Raw genomic sequence first — 18587 nt, 5'->3', positions numbered from 1 at the left:
ATTTAATTCTTCCATTTCAAAATTTGTAACAATTTCACTTGTATGGTATAGTATAAAATATTGTTTATAATAAAAATTGTTACAAATTTAAGAACCAAAAATATATAGACTAGATTGTTGCATACCATAGTACATAGACGAATGGAAATCAAAGAGAACTATATAGACTAAATTATTACAAATTTGACGTAATAAAATAAGAAATTTATTACAAATTTGAAAAAAATTATTCCATGCTAAAATTATAATGTTTGAAGACTAAATTGTGATGTAATTGTCAAAACTAAATAGCGATCGATTAATGAGGATTAAATTGTTATAAGTTTGTAAGTATATAAACTATCTTTTATATCAAAGTTCAAAAGCTAAATTATAACAAAATTGAAAGTACAAGTGCTCATTCGTTACAAACCAAAGTTTATTAACTAAATTGTTAGACTTGAAATTATTATTTGTAGATTTAGAATTGTAAAAAAAAAAATTTATAAACACTTGGAAAGTCATTTGAAAAAGTCTTGTCAAACATGTGAAAATCCCAAGGTTGATTGGAGGTGGTTGTTTATTCTCAAAGATGACTTTCCTTTTTCCCTTTTTTCCAAAAAGAAAAATATTAGACAGAAAGTAAATAATTTGAAATATATTTAATTAAGAGATCTATTGCAAAACAAAGCCAAAAAAATCTGAAAAACATTCCACAAATTTGGTTCGAACATTCTTAAATAAACTTAAACATTTTTTAAAAACTGTAAGTATAGACTTTGTTATATTTATAATTTTTCTTTTTCAAATTTTGTTATACACTCTATCATTTTCCGTAATATTGCTACTCATTGCCATCCCTCCACAAAATAATCACTTTCTGTTTTGCAGTTTGGGAGTTTTTGGCATAAGACTCCAATCTCACGCTAAGATAAATAATAAACCAAATCCAACTTTACACAACAGACAACAGCTTTTATATTTCAGCCTAAAGAAACATATAAAGGCTAACAAAGCCGCAAAAATCTGTCACTTTAATATAATAACTATCGATGAATTCTACTCACAGGTATTATCATCGTTTTTCATTGGGCACATGGAGTAAGCATTCACAAACAAAAACAAGAAAATCCAAACAGAGCAGATCATTCTCATTCTAATTCATGTAACAAAACTAACAAATGTCACAAGAAAAAATAAAAGAGAGAAGAAAATAAGTTGATAAACATGGCAAGGAGAATGAATGGCATATTATATTATAAAGAGAAAATTTCATGTAATATATCTAATGTATATAATATAAGAAGAATAACCCCAATCATTGGCAAGAAGAAACTAATCAAAAGAGAAGGATCTATTGTCTAATTTTGATGTGAGAAACACAATCCAAACCAGTAAAAATGTGAAATGCCAACAAATTTCCTAACTGCTATAGAATTTTTAATGAAGGTTCAGTACTCGATTCAGTAATAGCATTGAAAATATCAATGGTCTGAACACGATGAGACAATTACCTGCTCAATCGGCAAAAGTATTGAACTTAACTACGTAAGTCTTTTTTTTATATATTTGTGAGTCTCTAAGACTGATCTCATAGGACAATGTCTTTTGGATGTCAAGGAAACTCATAAGAAATTAATTTATAGGTAGGTGACCACCATGAATTAAACTCACTGTCTCTTGGTTATTGAGACTATGTCTCCTTTTTTCACCCAGGCCAACTCATGACATTTGATGGCCAGTAAAGCCACTAACTATTACAACCTATTCAATAACAATTTTGTTTTTCGTGTTATTGAAATTTATGTTTCTTTCATCCTATTTTTCAAACAAAGTATTCACTTTTATCAAAGAAATAGTTGAATTGCTAAACAAATTATAGTTCTAAAAACTTGGTTTGCTTTTTTATAACACAGGTAGAGGGTGGATAACAAATCATACAAATTAATGTGTGGAAGTAGTGTTTATAAGCTCAATTTTAAAACATCAAATGGTTATCCAACAAGACCTTCCTACTCTAATTATGTAGTTTAAGTGAGATGAAAACATGATCTCCTGATTGAATCCAAAGACTTTCCAGCCTCCATTCCAACCATTGGAGTTAGTCACCAGATAAAACCAAAGAACTCAAAATTCACACAAATCATATTGCAGAATGCCTTAAAAAACTCAAGCAACTAAAAGAGTGCAATAATCCCAATTTCACAATAGTGTGACTTCAGAGCCAAGCTATATTCCACCATTTACCATATAGAACAATCAAGCAACACATCATAGAAATAGCATATAATGCACCAATAATGTAAATTGCAATGCCCTTGAATATATTATGGTGTGCCGATGACAATCTGTACAGGCAAAACTCATCGCGTGTATGAATTAATTCAGTTTAGTTTCAAAATGCTCTTCAAATGTATGATATAATAACTAAGAAAAAACAGCAAACAAGCAATAGCTTATAATTGTGAGTAGATAGACAATTATGATCTAATCTATTATAACCATATAACAGAAAAAACACAAGGGTTCTCTTTTAAAGAGATCTGTCATTCTCTAAACCTTCAAAATTATAATCCATAAAACGAGTGTATGTATCATCATTTTGGGGACATTAGAAAATTCAAGGTTCAAAGTGTATGTTAATACAAGAACAACAGCAATCAAACTGACCTACTTCTTAGCAGGTTTCTTCTTCAAAACCACAGGCTCCTGCGGTTGCGGCTTAGGGTATTTTTCAGCCAAACTAGGATCCAACCACTTGAGAGGGTGGCGATTAAAGAAAGGCCAATTCGGAACAGTGATTAATGTGGTGAGAAACACACCGCCAGCGTAAACCAAGATCATCAACCTAAATGATCCCATAACATAGCCAGTCAAAAAGGCAACCACGGCAAATGCAACCAACATAAGTTGCATCAACTGCTCCGCTAGCTTTTGCCCTTGCCAGTCCATCTAACACATGGAATTATAAGGATATAATCGTTAGATCCGACCCAGAAGGTGGCGTAGAACGTGAATGAAGAAAGATTAGTCAAAACTCAAATAGAAAGATTTAACTATAATGAAGATCCCTACCTACACCTGGTGAAACGGAAAATCCTAAGCGCGCTATGAACAAGGATTTAGAATTAAACAAATGAAACAGGAAGGAATTCGAAAATTGAGAGAGGGAGAGTAGTAACCTTTTGGGGAATTCGGAGACGGAGATGTGTAGTCCAGAGGGGAATGATCGGCGGGAAGAAAAGAGGATTTTGTCGATTGCTTTCGAGAATCCGAAGAAGAGCGGGGAGCGGTATGTATTCACCGGTCCTGATTTGGAAGAATTAACACGTAAAATCTCAGCCGTCGGATGAATTCCCACATCCACACGACCCAACCATGACTAAAAGTGGGTTACAAAACACAATTTTCCCTTTTTCTTTTGAATAATTTACAAACAAAAATTTTAAATATTTACTATTTGTCTAACAAAAGTTCATAACATATAACAGGCTGACACTTTTTCATAAATTTTGTATATGTCATTGCAATTTAAAATATTTACTATTCCTCTAACAAAACTTTCACCTTTCTTATATTTTTCAAATCTATATTAATTAGGGTAAAATGTTGGTTGAAAAACAAAATCAGACTTTTGGAAAGGTATGATTAATGTGCGTGTCACTGCCTTGCATTGTTCATTAGGCCATCCTCCGAAATTAATATTCAAATCTCACTTGTTATTTGTTACAGACAAAACGCAATCAATTGAAAATTTTGTTTAGGTGGTTATTGTTAACTGTCAACCAATAAAAAATTTCTCTTCTCATATTAACCATTGTTTCCATTTCTATTTTACTCGAAAGTAAAAACAAATGTATGATTTACGTAACATTACTCTCTTTGGTGAATTAAAATGCAATAACACCAACTTGGTATATTTGCAAGGAATGAAAAGGAAAACGAAATACTTATTTTAAAAACCAAAAAACTAAAAACAAGTTTCCCAACCTTTGTTCATGGAGCTGAAAAGTTTAATATATGTGTACTATCAACGATCTCATCCAATTTCTCAAAGAAGTTCTTTATTAACAATATTCTAAGTAAAAACAAATGTATGATTAATATACCTAAAGTCCCGTATTGGCTAAAGTTGAGATTTTTGAGACATGGTGTCATTGAATCCAAAAATTGCAGACTTTTAACCTTCCAAGCGTTAAAGCAAAAGGTCATTGGAAATTTTCATTAAATGTTATTGTAATTTATGTTTTTGTACATATCAATCACATTGTAAAATTACAATTTATCTAGTGAGAATATTCAAACCATACAAATTGTTAAATTGAATCTAGCTTGCTCAGTGATATTGAAAGCTGCTAATGTAAGTCCGACACTGCACCCAACCCTCGTATTTGAAAAAATATATATTATGGACATTCGGTTCATAAATGGTCTTACTCGTTTTATATCTCTAAATTACCATTGACACAACTGAATCAGAAATTGAGCCAAAGTAAATTTACAATTCGACTATGAACTGTTGAAAATTATGACAATAATCTTCAAATACAACCAAAAAAAATAGTTATGACAACAAAATCATCATTCACGTTTTGAACCACAATTACCTAAAGCAAACGTGAACCAACAGAGGGGAGAGTGAAAGAAAGTTTCGTTGTATAAGCTCTATTGCTTAAAAGGAACGAAAATCCAAAATTTGGAAATGATTCCTAACAAATAAAACATGATCGATGAGATTTGATAATAAACTACAAAGTTGGGGGCAAGGGATTCGTAACAAACTCATTCTATAATGATCAAAGAAACGAATCTTTTAAAAGGAAAAAAAAAAAAGAAAAAAAAAAGAACACTTAATGCAGCAATAATATTGATCAAGATGAAGCACCACTGCGGAGGGCTTGAGATTTCTTGGATTTACTCGTTGCCAATTGGGTCTCAGGCTGCCACCAGAATGGAAAAAAAGAATTCAAGGAGAAGCCCTTAACAAAACACACAACATAGATGCCATTAAATTTTAAAGTCTAGAGTTTACCTCTTTCTTAACAGGTTCTTCCTTTTCTGACAAAATAAGCTCGATGTGGCATGGAGATGACATGTAGGCTGCAAAACAAAATGATCAAAATCCATATTGGATGTGTAATGATCTAATCAGAAATGATAAGATTTATATTTGAGATATTGAGAAGCATACGGTTAATTCTTCCGTGGGCACGGTATGTGCGACGTCTTTGCTTTTGAGCTTGGTTCACTTGAATGTGGGATACGATGAGAGAATCAACATCCAGTCCTTTAACCTAAATGGAGGCACAGCATTGTTCGAATTAAGGAGAAATTAAAAAATAACCAAAAGGCGACTAGGATGTGTGAGTAAAATACGTACTTCGGCATTACTCTCAGCATTCTTAAGAAGATCTAAAATAAATTTCGCAGATTTAACAGGCCAGCGTCCTTGTCCATTTGAATGCCTATTTTTGGCCTGAGCAGTTCGTCCAACACCTCCACAAAAACGTCGAAATGGTATAGCCTGCTTGTGGGCAAGAACATCCTCTAAGTATCTTTTTGCCTTGGCCAAAGGCAACTTTCTGAGGGCATGAGCAGTCTCACGTGTATTCTGCAAACATAAAAAACATAGTGGATACAGTAAATAATGCTGCACAGGAATGAAATACGGATCCATTTATTCATGCTCAATAAAACTGTAAAAAAATCCATAAATACACAAGAACAGGAATTTTATGATTGAACCCTAAGACAGAGCCATGCCTTGAAAAGAATATTTCAAGGACATTTGTAAATCAATTCAATCACCAGAGACAGACTGAATCTTTTATAATAAAAAACTTTCAATCTAAGATGGGAGTGTTACCAGTTGGACTTTGAACCACTTGTGTCACACTAAGCTGTATATTATTTTCATGTAGCATCATTTACTGAACCTTTAGCAACTAACTTTACAGAGGTTCACCCAATAACAATGCATTCATTTTCCCTGAACTTAACGAGGACCCCATTCACAAAAGGAAACAGAACCCTGCTTTTTTAATCAGGTATTATAATCACGACTGGACCATTCATATAATTCTAAGTAAATGAAACAATAACATTAACATCTGAACATTTGCAAACGAAATCTGATAAAGAGTGAAAATGTAATGCTCCATCTACAAAAGTCACTCTTCTTTTTATGCATTCAATCTATAGAAATGTAGCATCATTTACTGAACCATAAGCAACTAAATCTACATTGGTTCACCCAATAACAATGCACTTAGTTTTCCTGAAGTTTACGAGAGCCTTATCCACAAAAGGCAACAAAGCCCTGCTTTTTTCATCAGGATACAGAAAATCATAATCTAATGCACTAAATGTATAACAGTTTCCACATATTATGTAAAAGTAGAATAGAATACCATTTACTAACGAATTGTTATTCTAAAAATAAATCATTAATAAAGTTGACCATGTTCTTTGAGTTAAACAAGATAGGGCCCATCGGCAATTGATGTACCTCAAAGGACCATTTATCTTTCTTTATATTAACTTATAGATTATATGAAGAAAAAAATGTAGCATCATTTACTGAACCTTCAGCAATCAGTTCCACAGAGGTTCACCCAATAACAATACAATCAGTTTCCCTGACATTTACGAGAGCACTATTCATAAAATAGGCAATAGAGCGCTGCTTTTTTCATCAGGTTGATAACGGGACATCTCAGACAATCACCACATCCTCAATACCAAGTTACATTAGTGCAAATTAGTATATTTAGCTTACACAATCAAAAAATTATCAACCAAATATATATTATGACACATAACTACAAAGAGTATGTTGCATCATTTACTGAACCTTCAGCTATTATCTATACAGAGGTTCACCCAATAACGATACATTCAGTTTTCCTGAAGTTTACGAGAGCACTATTCACAAAATAGGCAACAGAGCCCTGCTTTTTTCATCAGGTTGTTCACAGGCAATCATGTATGTTCAGACCATCAATACAATAACATCATATCATATTATATCATTGCAAAATTAAGAATACCATGTAAGGCATTACTCAGATTCGAAAACTAGCAACCACAAAATTTTTCCAAATGATTAATCTCAATGAAGCAAATTTTAAAACAATACGCCAGACCTCGTAGAGCATAATATTTCACAGGAGTGTGCAATAAAATAACAACGTAATAAAAAACTAAAAACGTTGTGAGAAAAACAATGAAGGGAGAAAACACGTTGAGCTGCTACGCTACCTTAAAATGGACTCTGAGGTCAGATCCTCGCGCTTTGCAGGCTGAGCAGAAATAAAAAAACAAGTATCAGATTACCCACTTCTTACATTACTCCAACGCTTCAGAAATAGTGAAAAATAAACTAAATACATAGCGAATAATCAACGTAACACGAACAAGAATACGATCAAACTTACACTTGGTGGGGTTATCCGGCTCCCTTGAGTACTTAACCTGTTAAGAAGACAATGAACATCAAACAGAATTCAGATACTTGGCTAGTATCGAAAAATCATAACCATGCATAGATACTAAGAGATGCATTATACCATGGCGGCGGATGCTAGTTCTCTACAAAACTTGAGACCCTCCTGCGAGCAGAACAATGGGGGAGAAGAGTTTCAACCTTTATGGAAACAGAAACCCTAGTTGTGTAGTAGTGGGCCTTCTAATTGGGCCGGGTTTAGCAAGCCCACTTATTTTTTTATTTATTACTATTCCTATTAATTTTAAATTTTATATATATATATATTATTCTTGACATGTACATATCTCAATTGAGCTTAATTGAGTTAAGCTCGTGAGCAATAATATATGATATTCAATGTATGGGTTTTTTTAAATGTTCAGTTTCCAATATATACTTCAATTTTTCTTCCTTTATTCGTTTTTACATTTTCAAATAAGTACCGTCTATTTTTAAGTTGAGTAAAATCCTTCATATTTTATCATCTTTGTTCACTTTTATTGTTACTAAATATTATTAGACACTTATTCTTGCTTTCATTCATGTTACTTGTTTTTTACCACGATTATGTTGAGAGAGTTGAAGTGGTAAAGATGAGAAAGTAATAAAGAAAAAATATATTTAAGTGTTGTTTAAATTTACAATAAATGGAGTGAAAGTTGAGAATGAACAACAAAAACAACAATCAAAACGAGCAATAGCATAAACGAATGTGAACGACACCATGTATGCGTCATTGTTACGCTAATTTCACCATTTGCATGTAAATATCAATTACCTGATTTATTGATTTTTTAAAAAAAAATGTAGGTTGTTTGATTTTATTTTAGACAATCTCCTTATCAAGAAGAACACCACTCATCGCACCACACTTCTCAATTCATACCATATTTCAATATGACCATTGTTGTTGCGTTCGCTCTAGTTTTGAGTGTTAATTAATCTCAAAGGTGTTTGAAAATGTATTTGGTAGTTATTTTTTACTGTCCAAAATCACTTTGGCACAACAAATATGGTGTTTGACGACCTAAAAACAGTAATTGTAGAAAAATAAGAAATAACTCAAAATAATCTTTGAATCATGGCCTCTTTAGTGATCGTGGAAAAATGATCCGTGGGAAATTTCTGTTGGATCGGTATGGCAACCCTAGAGGGGTGAATAGGGTTTAAATAAACTTTTTGACAAATAAAAAGTAAAATCAACTAATTAGATATTTTCTAAAATTTAAATAAAGAACTTTGTAAACTTTGTTAAATAACAAGATTGATAAAAAGATATGAATGGAAGTATGCAATCAAACTCAACCAATAAGAATATGTAACTAAAATTAAATTAAAAAATAATTAGAAAAGAGTTAGAGAAGAAGACACCGTAATTTTATAGTGGTTCGGTTAAACTCAACCTACATCCACTTTCCCAAGCACCCCTTGGGATTTTGATTGAAAATCTTCTTTGGACTCTTTCCACGGATTTGAGCCGAACCGATTCTTGCTCCTTTTTCGGGTTCAAGAGCAAACCTGATCCTTTCCACGGGTTAGGATCCAACCGTTACAATATGTTGAAATTTTTAAATCACACAAAAGAAAACTCTCTAAAAGAGTGAGTATACAATTTGAAGCTCACAAATTTAATCCTCACAATATAATAAGAAGCTCTCAAGAATAAGATGAAAAGAATAAAAATTGGAAGCTTTAGAGAGAATAACAATGTTGGCTTTTTGCTTGAGGATTATTATAAAGATTCTTGTGATCTTGTGTAAATGTGAAGTATTTAAAAAGAGAGGAAAGATAAATTCAAAATCATTTGGGTCATTAGATATAAGTAAAAGAAAAATGAATGGTTGAGATTTAAACTTAATTAGCCGTTAGACACAATACAAATAATAATATAATAATATGTCTTTTCAAAATATTTTGTTTAAAAAGAAATCAATAAAGCAACTTCACGCTCTTTTAAAAAAACTAGCCGTTAGACACAAGAAAAAATAATAATATTAAAATAATTTTTCTTTTAAATTCATTTTCTTTATAAAAGCCAATAAAACATAACAAAAAGCCACATTTGTTACTTCTTCATTGCTCCAAGTGACTTTCTCTAATTGGTTCAAATTGAATACTTGGTCACCACGTCACCATCTCGGGTATTTTTTTCGTTAAGCTTCTTTTAGCAATATTTTCTTCATTTGAACTTCGATTTGGGTGATTCAAGAGGCGTTAGAATCATTTTTCCAAGCTCTACGATATGGTCTATTCAAATTAATAAAATTGTCAATAAAAAAAAATCAGATTTGTTATCATCAAAACATAAATTAATTGAATAATTAAAACAAATTAATTTGAGATTAAGGGCCAAAAAGCCAACAATTTCCACCATGTTTTATATAGTTTTTTAAATACCCAAAATACTATTTCTAGTAATTTGATAGTTTTAACTTTTAAAATCATTTTTAGTATCAAATCCAACGATTAAGAGTCAATTTTAATAATTGTTACCAAACACTGTTTAGAAATCAATTTTACAAAACAATTGTATATTTTTCTCTAAAATCAATACTTCAACTATCAGTCTCAAATATACTTGTTACAGTTTTATTAAATCAATCAAATCAATAATAATACTTGGAAATTAATCATTTTTTAGTCCATATAAATACACTATTCCACTGTGAAGTAATATGGTATTTCTTTGGTTTTTAGTTCATTCAAATGAAACAATGCGTTTTTTTTTAACTCCCGAAAGAAGGAGAGCATGATTTTGAATAAGTGGATGCAAACAAAGCTAAGTATATTAAATATCACGAGTTACTTTTAAAATTGGTTAATGAAGGTGGAGTGATATTGCTCGACCATTAGCATTGAGCAACGACGTCATTTCTAAAAATTTGAAAGATAATAGAAGTCATACACGAGATAGTTCTCGTAACGGGAGATGACTTCGTTTTCTACTAACGTATTAAATAAATAAATTATCTTTTTACACTTACGATCACTTATTTAAATATACATAAGAAGGTTGATTCAAACACGTTTTAAGGTTGACAAATTTGATATTAAGATAGCGTGTCAAATTTGTTAGCATACCATATTGATTAAATAATTACTCATAGATAAGCCGGTGGAATTCAAACTATACTTTTCTTTGCACTGTTTTTATCATCTCTTACGAAATGTTATTGAAGTTGTACATAACTTTACCATATTTAAAATAAACCTCCATGTTTAAGACTTATTGTGCATGTTTTGACTAAATGATCTATACTATTTATATTTATGGCTATCATATCTATGTCTATACTATATTATATCTATACTAAACTATATATATATTATATTTTGATTCTTACAAAATATTTTAAAACTAAATTATCCTCTTTTGCTGTAGGTAGTATTAAATCTGCATTAAATAAAAAAACAACCAATTTATTTACTCAATTTAATTATTTTATTCAATAAAACTTTTGAATTACTTTTGCTTATTAGTTATTATTACTGCTTAAAATAAAGGTTAGATTAAATATATATATAAAAGGAATGAAGTCTCCTTCATAAATTTCACATTTGTCTTTTTGTTTTTTGGAACGTTATTGTAATAAATGGTTGATGAGGATTTGAATTCAGAATCTCTTCAATATATAGGTGTTAGTTGAGCTAAACTCATGTCGATTTTTACATTTGTTTTTTTTAATATATTGCATCATTTTTTAATATATATATATTATTATTATATTTATTATAAAATATTGTCATTTTTCTTATTTTTTAGGATACAAATATTAGTTAGATTTTGTACAATATGTGTACTGACATGTTTAGATTTGGTATAAGAATCATGTATCAAGATCGTTTTTTCGAACATATGATCGGAGGTATTTTTGTTATTTCATGTTGTTGACTTTTTTCTTTTCAAAATTTGTCTATATAATATAAATATTTTTAGGAATGCAAATTGTGTAACTTTCTCCTAAACACTATAAAAATGATTATTTTCCGACACTTACAACATTGGGTCTGTTCGGATTGAATTAAAAAAAAAAAGTTTCTCAACCAATTCATTTTTATTTAAATTATTTTTCCGACAAATTGCTTAAAATACCTTTAGTGGCTTTCAAACACTTTGATTTTTTTTTAAAGATAACTTATTTTATAAATTAAACATTTGAAAATGTAATCCAAATACTTTAATTTTTTTTAAAAATAACTTATTTTATCCATTAAACATTTAAAAATGTAATCTAAACACACCATTTATCATTTATTAGTTTTTTCTTCTTCTCAATGTAGTATGAAATAAATAATAAATTAGTAGGAATTCTGAGTTTTCTTATATTAATTTTTAATTCTTTTAACTTAGCCTATTTTTCATCTAAAACTTAAAATGAATTTTGAATGTGTCAAATAACTACTTATACACCAATGTAATACTTTGACGTTGCATTTTGAACAAACGGCGGTATAATATCAATACACTAAATGTTTATACCTAAAGTGCATTTTGAATCAGTACTAATATAAAATTGAAATACCAAATGCATACTTCATTCTTAACATGTCCCAAAAAAGAAAATTATTCTCCTATACAAATCTTTTAATTGTGTGACAATTATATATACAGTGACAGATCAAACAGAATATATTCACAAAAGACTTTGAGTTGTAATTTAGAAAAAAAATAAAAATCTAAAAAAAAAACTCCACTAAGCTATTTACCAATATTAAACGTTAATTCGTTTTCTTTATACGTATTATATAAAAACGATAAAGTTTAGGGAACTCGAGTTCCGTAACCTATACTAAATTCGTCCGTATATATATATATATATATATATATATATATATATATATATATTGGTATGTGTAATATGAAATATGGATGTATATTTAGTTTTTTCATATTACATAGGGACATATATATATTTTATTTGCATGTACTATTATGTATAATTTTGAACAATACTTTGTGAATGATGAGTTGATGGAAGGGATGTGGATGCAACCTATGAATACTTTGATTTGTTTGTTACAACTTACAATTCACGTGAATGAGCTTTTGTTTTCGTTTAAAAAACAAAGATTTTTTAACTTCTTTTTGGAGTGGCGTGGCCTACAGATCCAAGTATATGCATATGTTTGTTTGTAATGGTATCATCACACACCCATAAAATATGAATTCAAATATTTCAAATAAAATTATAATGATAATTTATCCGGTAACGAAATCATGATCATATCGTTGAGATGCATGAGTGATATGTGATACATTAATTTCTTAATTGTTTTTATATAAAGTAATTTTTAATCATATATTTTTTATAAAAGAAATGAATGAAATATTTAGTACGTGTTTAAGGTAAGGAGTTGGAAAGTTTGAAGTCGTTAATCTTTTTAGTTTAGTTGGACAAGTACGTGAGTTTTATAACTAAAAAGACATCAATTTTATACTTTATCAAACTTCTTATATTTACAACTTCATAACCGTCGTTGTTAGTTATTATATATAATATTAGAATAATGCAGATAACAATAATTTGTGTTTGATTATATTATTTCAATTTTGTTTATTATAATATAGAGTTTTTTTAAAAAAACATAACAAATGAGTCTAATATTTACATGATATAGAACAATTTTGAAAACGAAAAAAAAGTGCACATACTTGCAATGAAAAAATACCAAATCCATTTGTAAACACTGTACCAAGATTGTTTAGATTTGGAATGAATTTTTTTCTTTTCAAGAGTTCTTTGGCTATTATCTGTTCTATCATCGTTCAAATTTGGTTTGTCAATCTAAATTGTTCAAGATCTTGAACCAAATATAAAAGAAAAAATTTATTATTTAAAAATAAAAAATGGCAAGAAGAATATAAGAAAATAGACAATGTTGAAAAGTGAAAAAACCACCTAAGAAGATAAGAAAGACAATAAAAGAAAGAAAAATCTACAATATTTTTAAAAAATGTTTTAACTTCGTCTCTTTTTTATTTAACCGTAAATATTTTGTCGATATATTATATTTATAAAAATTAACTATAAATCATTCGATATATTATATTTATAAAAATTAACTATAAATCATTTTAGTTTGGACAAAAAAATAATAAACAATGCTAAATAATAAAATGAATAACCTAGCAAATGAGAATTTTTCTTTTTGACTAACTGGGAACTATTTTTCCCCAAAAAGTCCTATAAAAGTTCAGAAGTGGACTCGAACACGTTTAAAATTAGTTTTTTGAAAATACATTTCTAAAGGGAATGCGTAATGGTTAAGCTAAAAAGTAATACAGAGCTCCATCCACTAATGTTTATCCAATGCCCACATTCCCCTACTTAAAGCCTCTTCTACACAATACTTAACGCACAACACATTTGCCCGAAATCCTCTCACGCCTTCATTCCAAGCATCCAATCCAACCACCTTCGTTTCAGTTCAACCAAATAATGGCAAACTATCACTCCGACAAGAACATCCTCAAGAGCACCGCTCTTCTCCAGGTGCGTTCATACTAATTAAATTCCAATCTCAACTCCGTTCTTTGTTTCACTCCGATTCCTGAACTAATTAATATTATTCCATACACCGCGTCTTGATTGCGTTAATTACTTACCTATTCGCTACAGATTTTTAAATAACCTAAATCCTTGAAATCTGACTACGTTGATTACTCGCGATTACGCTACAGATTGTTGAGTTTTTGAAGAAATGGATGAATTAGGTTAATTGCGAAGTTGAAACGTAAGAATTTGAATGATTGATTGATTGTTTGATTTTATTGCAGTATATTCTGAAAGCCAACGCCTATCCGAGGGAGCACGAACAGTTGAAGGAACTCAGGGAATCGACGTTCAATAAATTTGATAAGTCCGGGTGAGTTTAATTCTGACTCTTCATTAGGTAGTTCGATTCGATTTTGGATATACGGATTAAGTCGGATAATCATGTAAGATCAACAGAGTGATTAGTAGTTTAGATCAGTAATTCTGGGGATTGAGTTGCAGGAGTGTGATGAATGTACCGGTGGATGAAGGATTGTTTCTATCAATGCTTTTGAAATTGATGAATGCAAAGAAAACGATAGAGGTCGGCGTGTACACTGGCTATTCGCTCCTCACAACGGCGCTTGCATTGCCCGCCGATGGCCGGGTTAGTGTTAGGGCCTAATTAGTTTCCCCCTTAATTAATCTTCAGCTAATCTAATTAATTAATTTGTTGATTATATTATCTTCTATCATCATCTTGAACAAGAAAGTTTCTTGTTGTACAATTTTACATGTTTGTACTTTTATCATTTTTTCTCCTTGCAATAATTAGTTTCAATAATTTTTTAATTGTGTAATTATAGAAATAAGTACTTCAAAACAAATAAATTATTTGACAACCCATCAAAATAGTTATTATTTTTAAAAAATCTCATGAATAATAAAAAAATTGACTTATTTACCCAACATAGCAAGAAGTTTAAATTGACTAAAACATACTTCCATAAATTTTACTATTTTTTATATGTATATATTTAAAAACATCTATATACTTAGAGTGTATTTTAAACATTTTTTTTTAAATCAAAATAGTTAGACATAAAAATATATAATCACTAAAGTCCGATATGCTAACCATTCTTTTTATTAAGCTTGTAAATCTATTTTCGTTTAGTTGTCTATAATTTAAGTGTTTTAAGACAAATTTAAAAAACAAACAAAGTTTTAAATAAATATGGTTAGTTTTAAAATTAAGATGATACAAAGTAATAAACTGTTATGTGTATGTATGAACTTCAACTTTCTAGATTTTCATGTATTGGATTAGATGGTAAACAAATTTTTAAAAAACAAGGGATTTGTTAATAATATGTTAATAGTTAGAAGGTTGAATATGAATTTGAAAGGTTATTTAATTAATTTGTGTGGTGTGTATATATGGAATGTGTAGATAACGGCAATTGATATGGATAGAAAACCATTCGAATTTGGTTTGCCATTTATAAGAAAGGCAGGAGTTGACCACAAGATCAATTTTGTGGAATCCAAGGCTTTGGTTGCCCTCAATAACCTTCTCAATGATGTAAGTTCCTTTTTTTCTTTCTTTTAGATTCAGCATTTTAAAAAGTAACAAAAATGTTTAAACTATTTATAAAAATAGAGTGAAATTCTAAGAAATGTTTTATTTTTTACTTTTTTTTTGGAAATAAAGTGGAAGCATACAGTATCGCACTTCATAAAAATAAAAATAAAAGAGAAATTATAAAAAAATAAAATATCCCTGAATAAATGATAAAAAAAATAAATTTTTGTTTCAGAAATAATTCTAAACTATAGAAAAATATCATAAATATCTTTAAACTTAAGAGAATTTAAAAAATTGCGGTATCTAATTTCTTACCATCTAAAATAAAAATAAAAATAACAAATTAAAACTATAGTTTTAAATTTTTATCAATAAGTTGATATTTTTATAGATATTTTCACATTTCGATGGATTCGATATAGGGTTAATTGATATTTCTATTACATCGTAGAAAAATTCACGAATCAAAAACATAAACTTAGATAAATGACACTAGTATAAATATAATATAAACAGTAAATATGTTTTTATATTTTTTTAAAAAATATCTATCGAAATTGAAAACTTGGTTAAAACATATAATTTCACAAAATCTTACCGAGTTCCATGAAACAATTTTTCTTAAAATATACTAAAACAATAACCAATGATAATAAAAAAAAATCCAACATTGATAGATATTTCAAACTATCATTGTGTGATAATAGTCAAATACATTTTTATATTTGACAATTATTTATATGTTGATTACAAAAAATAAATATTGAAATTAGTTATGTTTATGATCTGTCATTGGGTGTGGTATATTACATTTTTTTTAAACTATAGTTTTAACTTAAAAATTTTTATTTTGATTTTGGTTGAGAGAAAATTGGTATAAATTTTGGATTAATGAGAATATTTTTTTTAACTCTTTTTAAACCCAGTTAGGAAATTTTTTAATAATTGAGGTTTTTAAAATAAAACTTTAACACGGTTTACCTCAAAAACTAAAAACTATCCGTGATGTACTTTTGAATATTTTTTAAAATTTATGGACATTCTTTGAACTTTGAAAGTATATAGGTGTTTTTTTTACACAAACAACAAAGTCTATGTTTTTTTTTTTTAATTTAGCCTAAAATAAAAGAAGACTAGCAAAAAGTTGGATAAATAATTTAGAATAGTCATATATCTAATAGGAAAAAAAAAACCTAAACGATGAGAGGTCACTTGCCGAAACCAACTCAACTTAGGCTAGACTCTTCGTTAAATTTGGGTTAAAGTTAAAGAAATATACAATAAAAAATTTGAGTTGGATCTAAAATATTTAAACCAAACTCAATCCACAAACACCTCTAGTATTTAGAATGATACATCTTATAATTACTAGTTTACAAATTAATGGATAATAGTTTGATGGAAATTAATTTACTTTTTATCAAACAAATATGATACTATTGTATGTTAACCAAATATGATACTATTGTCTGTTTGAAACAGGGCAAAAAGGATTTTGATTTTGCATTTGTTGATGCAATGAAATCAGAGTACATAGAATATCACGAGTTGCTTCTAAAATTGGTGAAGGTAGGCGGAGTAATAGCCTACGATAACACATTGTGGTTTGGATCAGTTGCACTAAGTGACAACGAGGTCGATGAACATTTGAGGGAGTCCAAAGTTCATATACAACGGTTTAATGCTTTTCTAGTAAAGGATTCACGGGTGGAAATAGCTCTCCTCTCCATTGGAGATGGTGTCACTCTCTGCAGGCGCATCAAATAATTTACGTCATCTTTCCTTTTTATGGTTATAAAGAAAAATATGGACAATATCTGATAATTTTGTGTATTTCGTTGTGTTTTTCAATCGTATTAACATTTGGAGGTCTACTTGTAATCAACAAACGCATGTTGATTGTCAAATTGAATCGTTTAATCGTATTTTATCATTGCAGCTACACTAATGTTCTTATTAAAAATGTTTAACTTGACACTTTACTGCTATTGCTTGAAAAGTAAGGATGCAACGGTAATTGTAAATTTGACATCTTTACTGCTATCGTTATCACTTGCTACAACTTTTTTACACATATATTAAATTTAGTTTGAAAAGGTGTAGTGACAAATTGAGAAAGAAGTGTAAAGCATATGGACCAATTATTGAAACTCACAAATTGAGACTATGCCATTTAATTTTGATATTGGTCATTTTAATATTTTATTTATTATCAAACCATAAAGTAAAAAACATCTTTCTCATTTCAATTTATTCTAAAACTTAAATCTAGTTGAACTTTGTTCAGGAACAAAGAACCTAAGGAATGTGAAAACAATTAGTATTTAGAATGTGATAGGACTTGTATATGTTAAAATATAAAAGATAATGGAAATACAAGATAAACCAAGTGTTCAAAATACATAGACGCTCTTGATATTGAGATCGCTAATAAACCCTAATTCACTCACCAAATGTCGAACATCCCCCCTAGCTTCTTCTCGACCCACTACATGTATGATCAAACTTCACTAACAAACTACTTAACTATTTACTAATATACTCTTAATATCCTCTAAGGACAAACTAGGTGAAAGATTTGTAGGACGCAATTAGTTTTAGTTGTTATATTAAGTCATAACCATCCCTCCTTCTCACTTCCTCTCAGATCGTCAAGGAAGAAATGAACAATTCTAACATAAAGTTGAATAAAAATATTAAGTGGTGCTTGAGGCACTAAGTTGAATTTTAAAATTTGGTGTTAAAGAAATTTGTATTTGGAGTGCAAAGTTGTTTAGAGAAAGAGGGGAAGATAGAGTTTCTTAGTAAATGTGCAACTTCATGAGTCGTTGCCCAAATGCCTCTATTAACATAGATGAAAAGCAGAGAGCAAAATATCAGAAGTTAATTCACATTTATAAAAAACTAAGAAGAGATTTTAGAATGTTACCAGTTAAAGCTTTGAATTCTATACTCCTATTCTCCAAGAAACCAAGTTGGCTCATGTTCTTCCTCATCTGATCAAATTGTTCGTGGCATTCCAAAACCTAAAGGTGTCACTCTTCTTTTGATGAGAGAA

The 18587-nt window shown here is 29.4% G+C and overlaps 3 protein-coding genes and 4 non-coding genes across 8 annotated transcripts; 1 reads left to right on the top strand and 6 right to left on the bottom strand.

Annotated features, from left to right (window-relative positions):
• Window positions 1–2448: 2448 nt before the first annotated feature.
• Window positions 2449–3318, bottom strand: LOC101211317 (probable signal peptidase complex subunit 1). Of its 2 annotated transcripts, XM_031885354.1 has the most exons (3): window positions 3162–3318; window positions 3055–3087; window positions 2449–2931 (listed from the first exon to the last, which is right to left on the bottom strand). In XM_031885354.1, the coding sequence occupies exon 3, from the start codon at window positions 2929–2931 to the stop codon at window positions 2650–2652; it is 282 nt and encodes a 93-aa protein (XP_031741214.1). In that variant the 5' UTR covers window positions 3055–3087; window positions 3162–3318; the 3' UTR covers window positions 2449–2649. The 2 variants fall into 2 exon arrangements, with proteins under 2 accessions (XP_031741214.1, XP_004135313.1); XM_004135265.3 differs by lacking the exon at window positions 3055–3087 and having other exon boundaries at window positions 3162–3317.
• A 1158-nt stretch (window positions 3319–4476) lies between these two features.
• On the bottom strand, window positions 4477–7651 carry LOC101211875 (60S ribosomal protein L17-2). The gene is made up of 7 exons (XM_011657260.2): window positions 7548–7651; window positions 7416–7452; window positions 7240–7280; window positions 5360–5590; window positions 5171–5273; window positions 5012–5079; window positions 4477–4919 (listed from the first exon to the last, which is right to left on the bottom strand). The coding sequence occupies exons 1-7, from the start codon at window positions 7548–7550 to the stop codon at window positions 4851–4853; spliced, it is 552 nt and encodes a 183-aa protein (XP_011655562.1). The 5' UTR covers window positions 7551–7651; the 3' UTR covers window positions 4477–4850.
• LOC116404217 lies at window positions 5893–6020 on the bottom strand. The gene has a single exon (XR_004217152.1). It is a non-coding gene; the product is annotated as a small nucleolar RNA snoR74 (small nucleolar RNA).
• On the bottom strand, window positions 6181–6308 carry LOC116404214. The gene has a single exon (XR_004217149.1). It is a non-coding gene; the product is annotated as a small nucleolar RNA snoR74 (small nucleolar RNA).
• On the bottom strand, window positions 6542–6671 carry LOC116404216. Its single transcript, XR_004217151.1, has one exon. It is a non-coding gene; the product is annotated as a small nucleolar RNA snoR74 (small nucleolar RNA).
• On the bottom strand, window positions 6810–6939 carry LOC116404215. The gene has a single exon (XR_004217150.1). It is a non-coding gene; the product is annotated as a small nucleolar RNA snoR74 (small nucleolar RNA).
• Window positions 7652–13792: 6141 nt separating the features above from the next.
• LOC101212121 (putative caffeoyl-CoA O-methyltransferase At1g67980) lies at window positions 13793–17473 on the top strand. Its single transcript, XM_004135269.3, has 5 exons — window positions 13793–13959; window positions 14244–14332; window positions 14464–14608; window positions 15395–15526; window positions 17012–17473. The coding sequence occupies exons 1-5, from the start codon at window positions 13906–13908 to the stop codon at window positions 17294–17296; spliced, it is 705 nt and encodes a 234-aa protein (XP_004135317.1). The 5' UTR covers window positions 13793–13905; the 3' UTR covers window positions 17297–17473.
• Window positions 17474–18587: the final 1114 nt, after the last annotated feature.

The sequence above is a fragment of the Cucumis sativus genome, chromosome 5 (assembly GCF_000004075.3).
Source record: "Cucumis sativus cultivar 9930 chromosome 5, Cucumber_9930_V3, whole genome shotgun sequence".
NCBI classification, from domain to species: Eukaryota; Viridiplantae; Streptophyta; class Magnoliopsida; order Cucurbitales; family Cucurbitaceae; genus Cucumis; species Cucumis sativus.
Note: the sequence above shows the minus strand (reverse complement) of the source record. Positions and strands in the feature narration are given on the sequence as shown.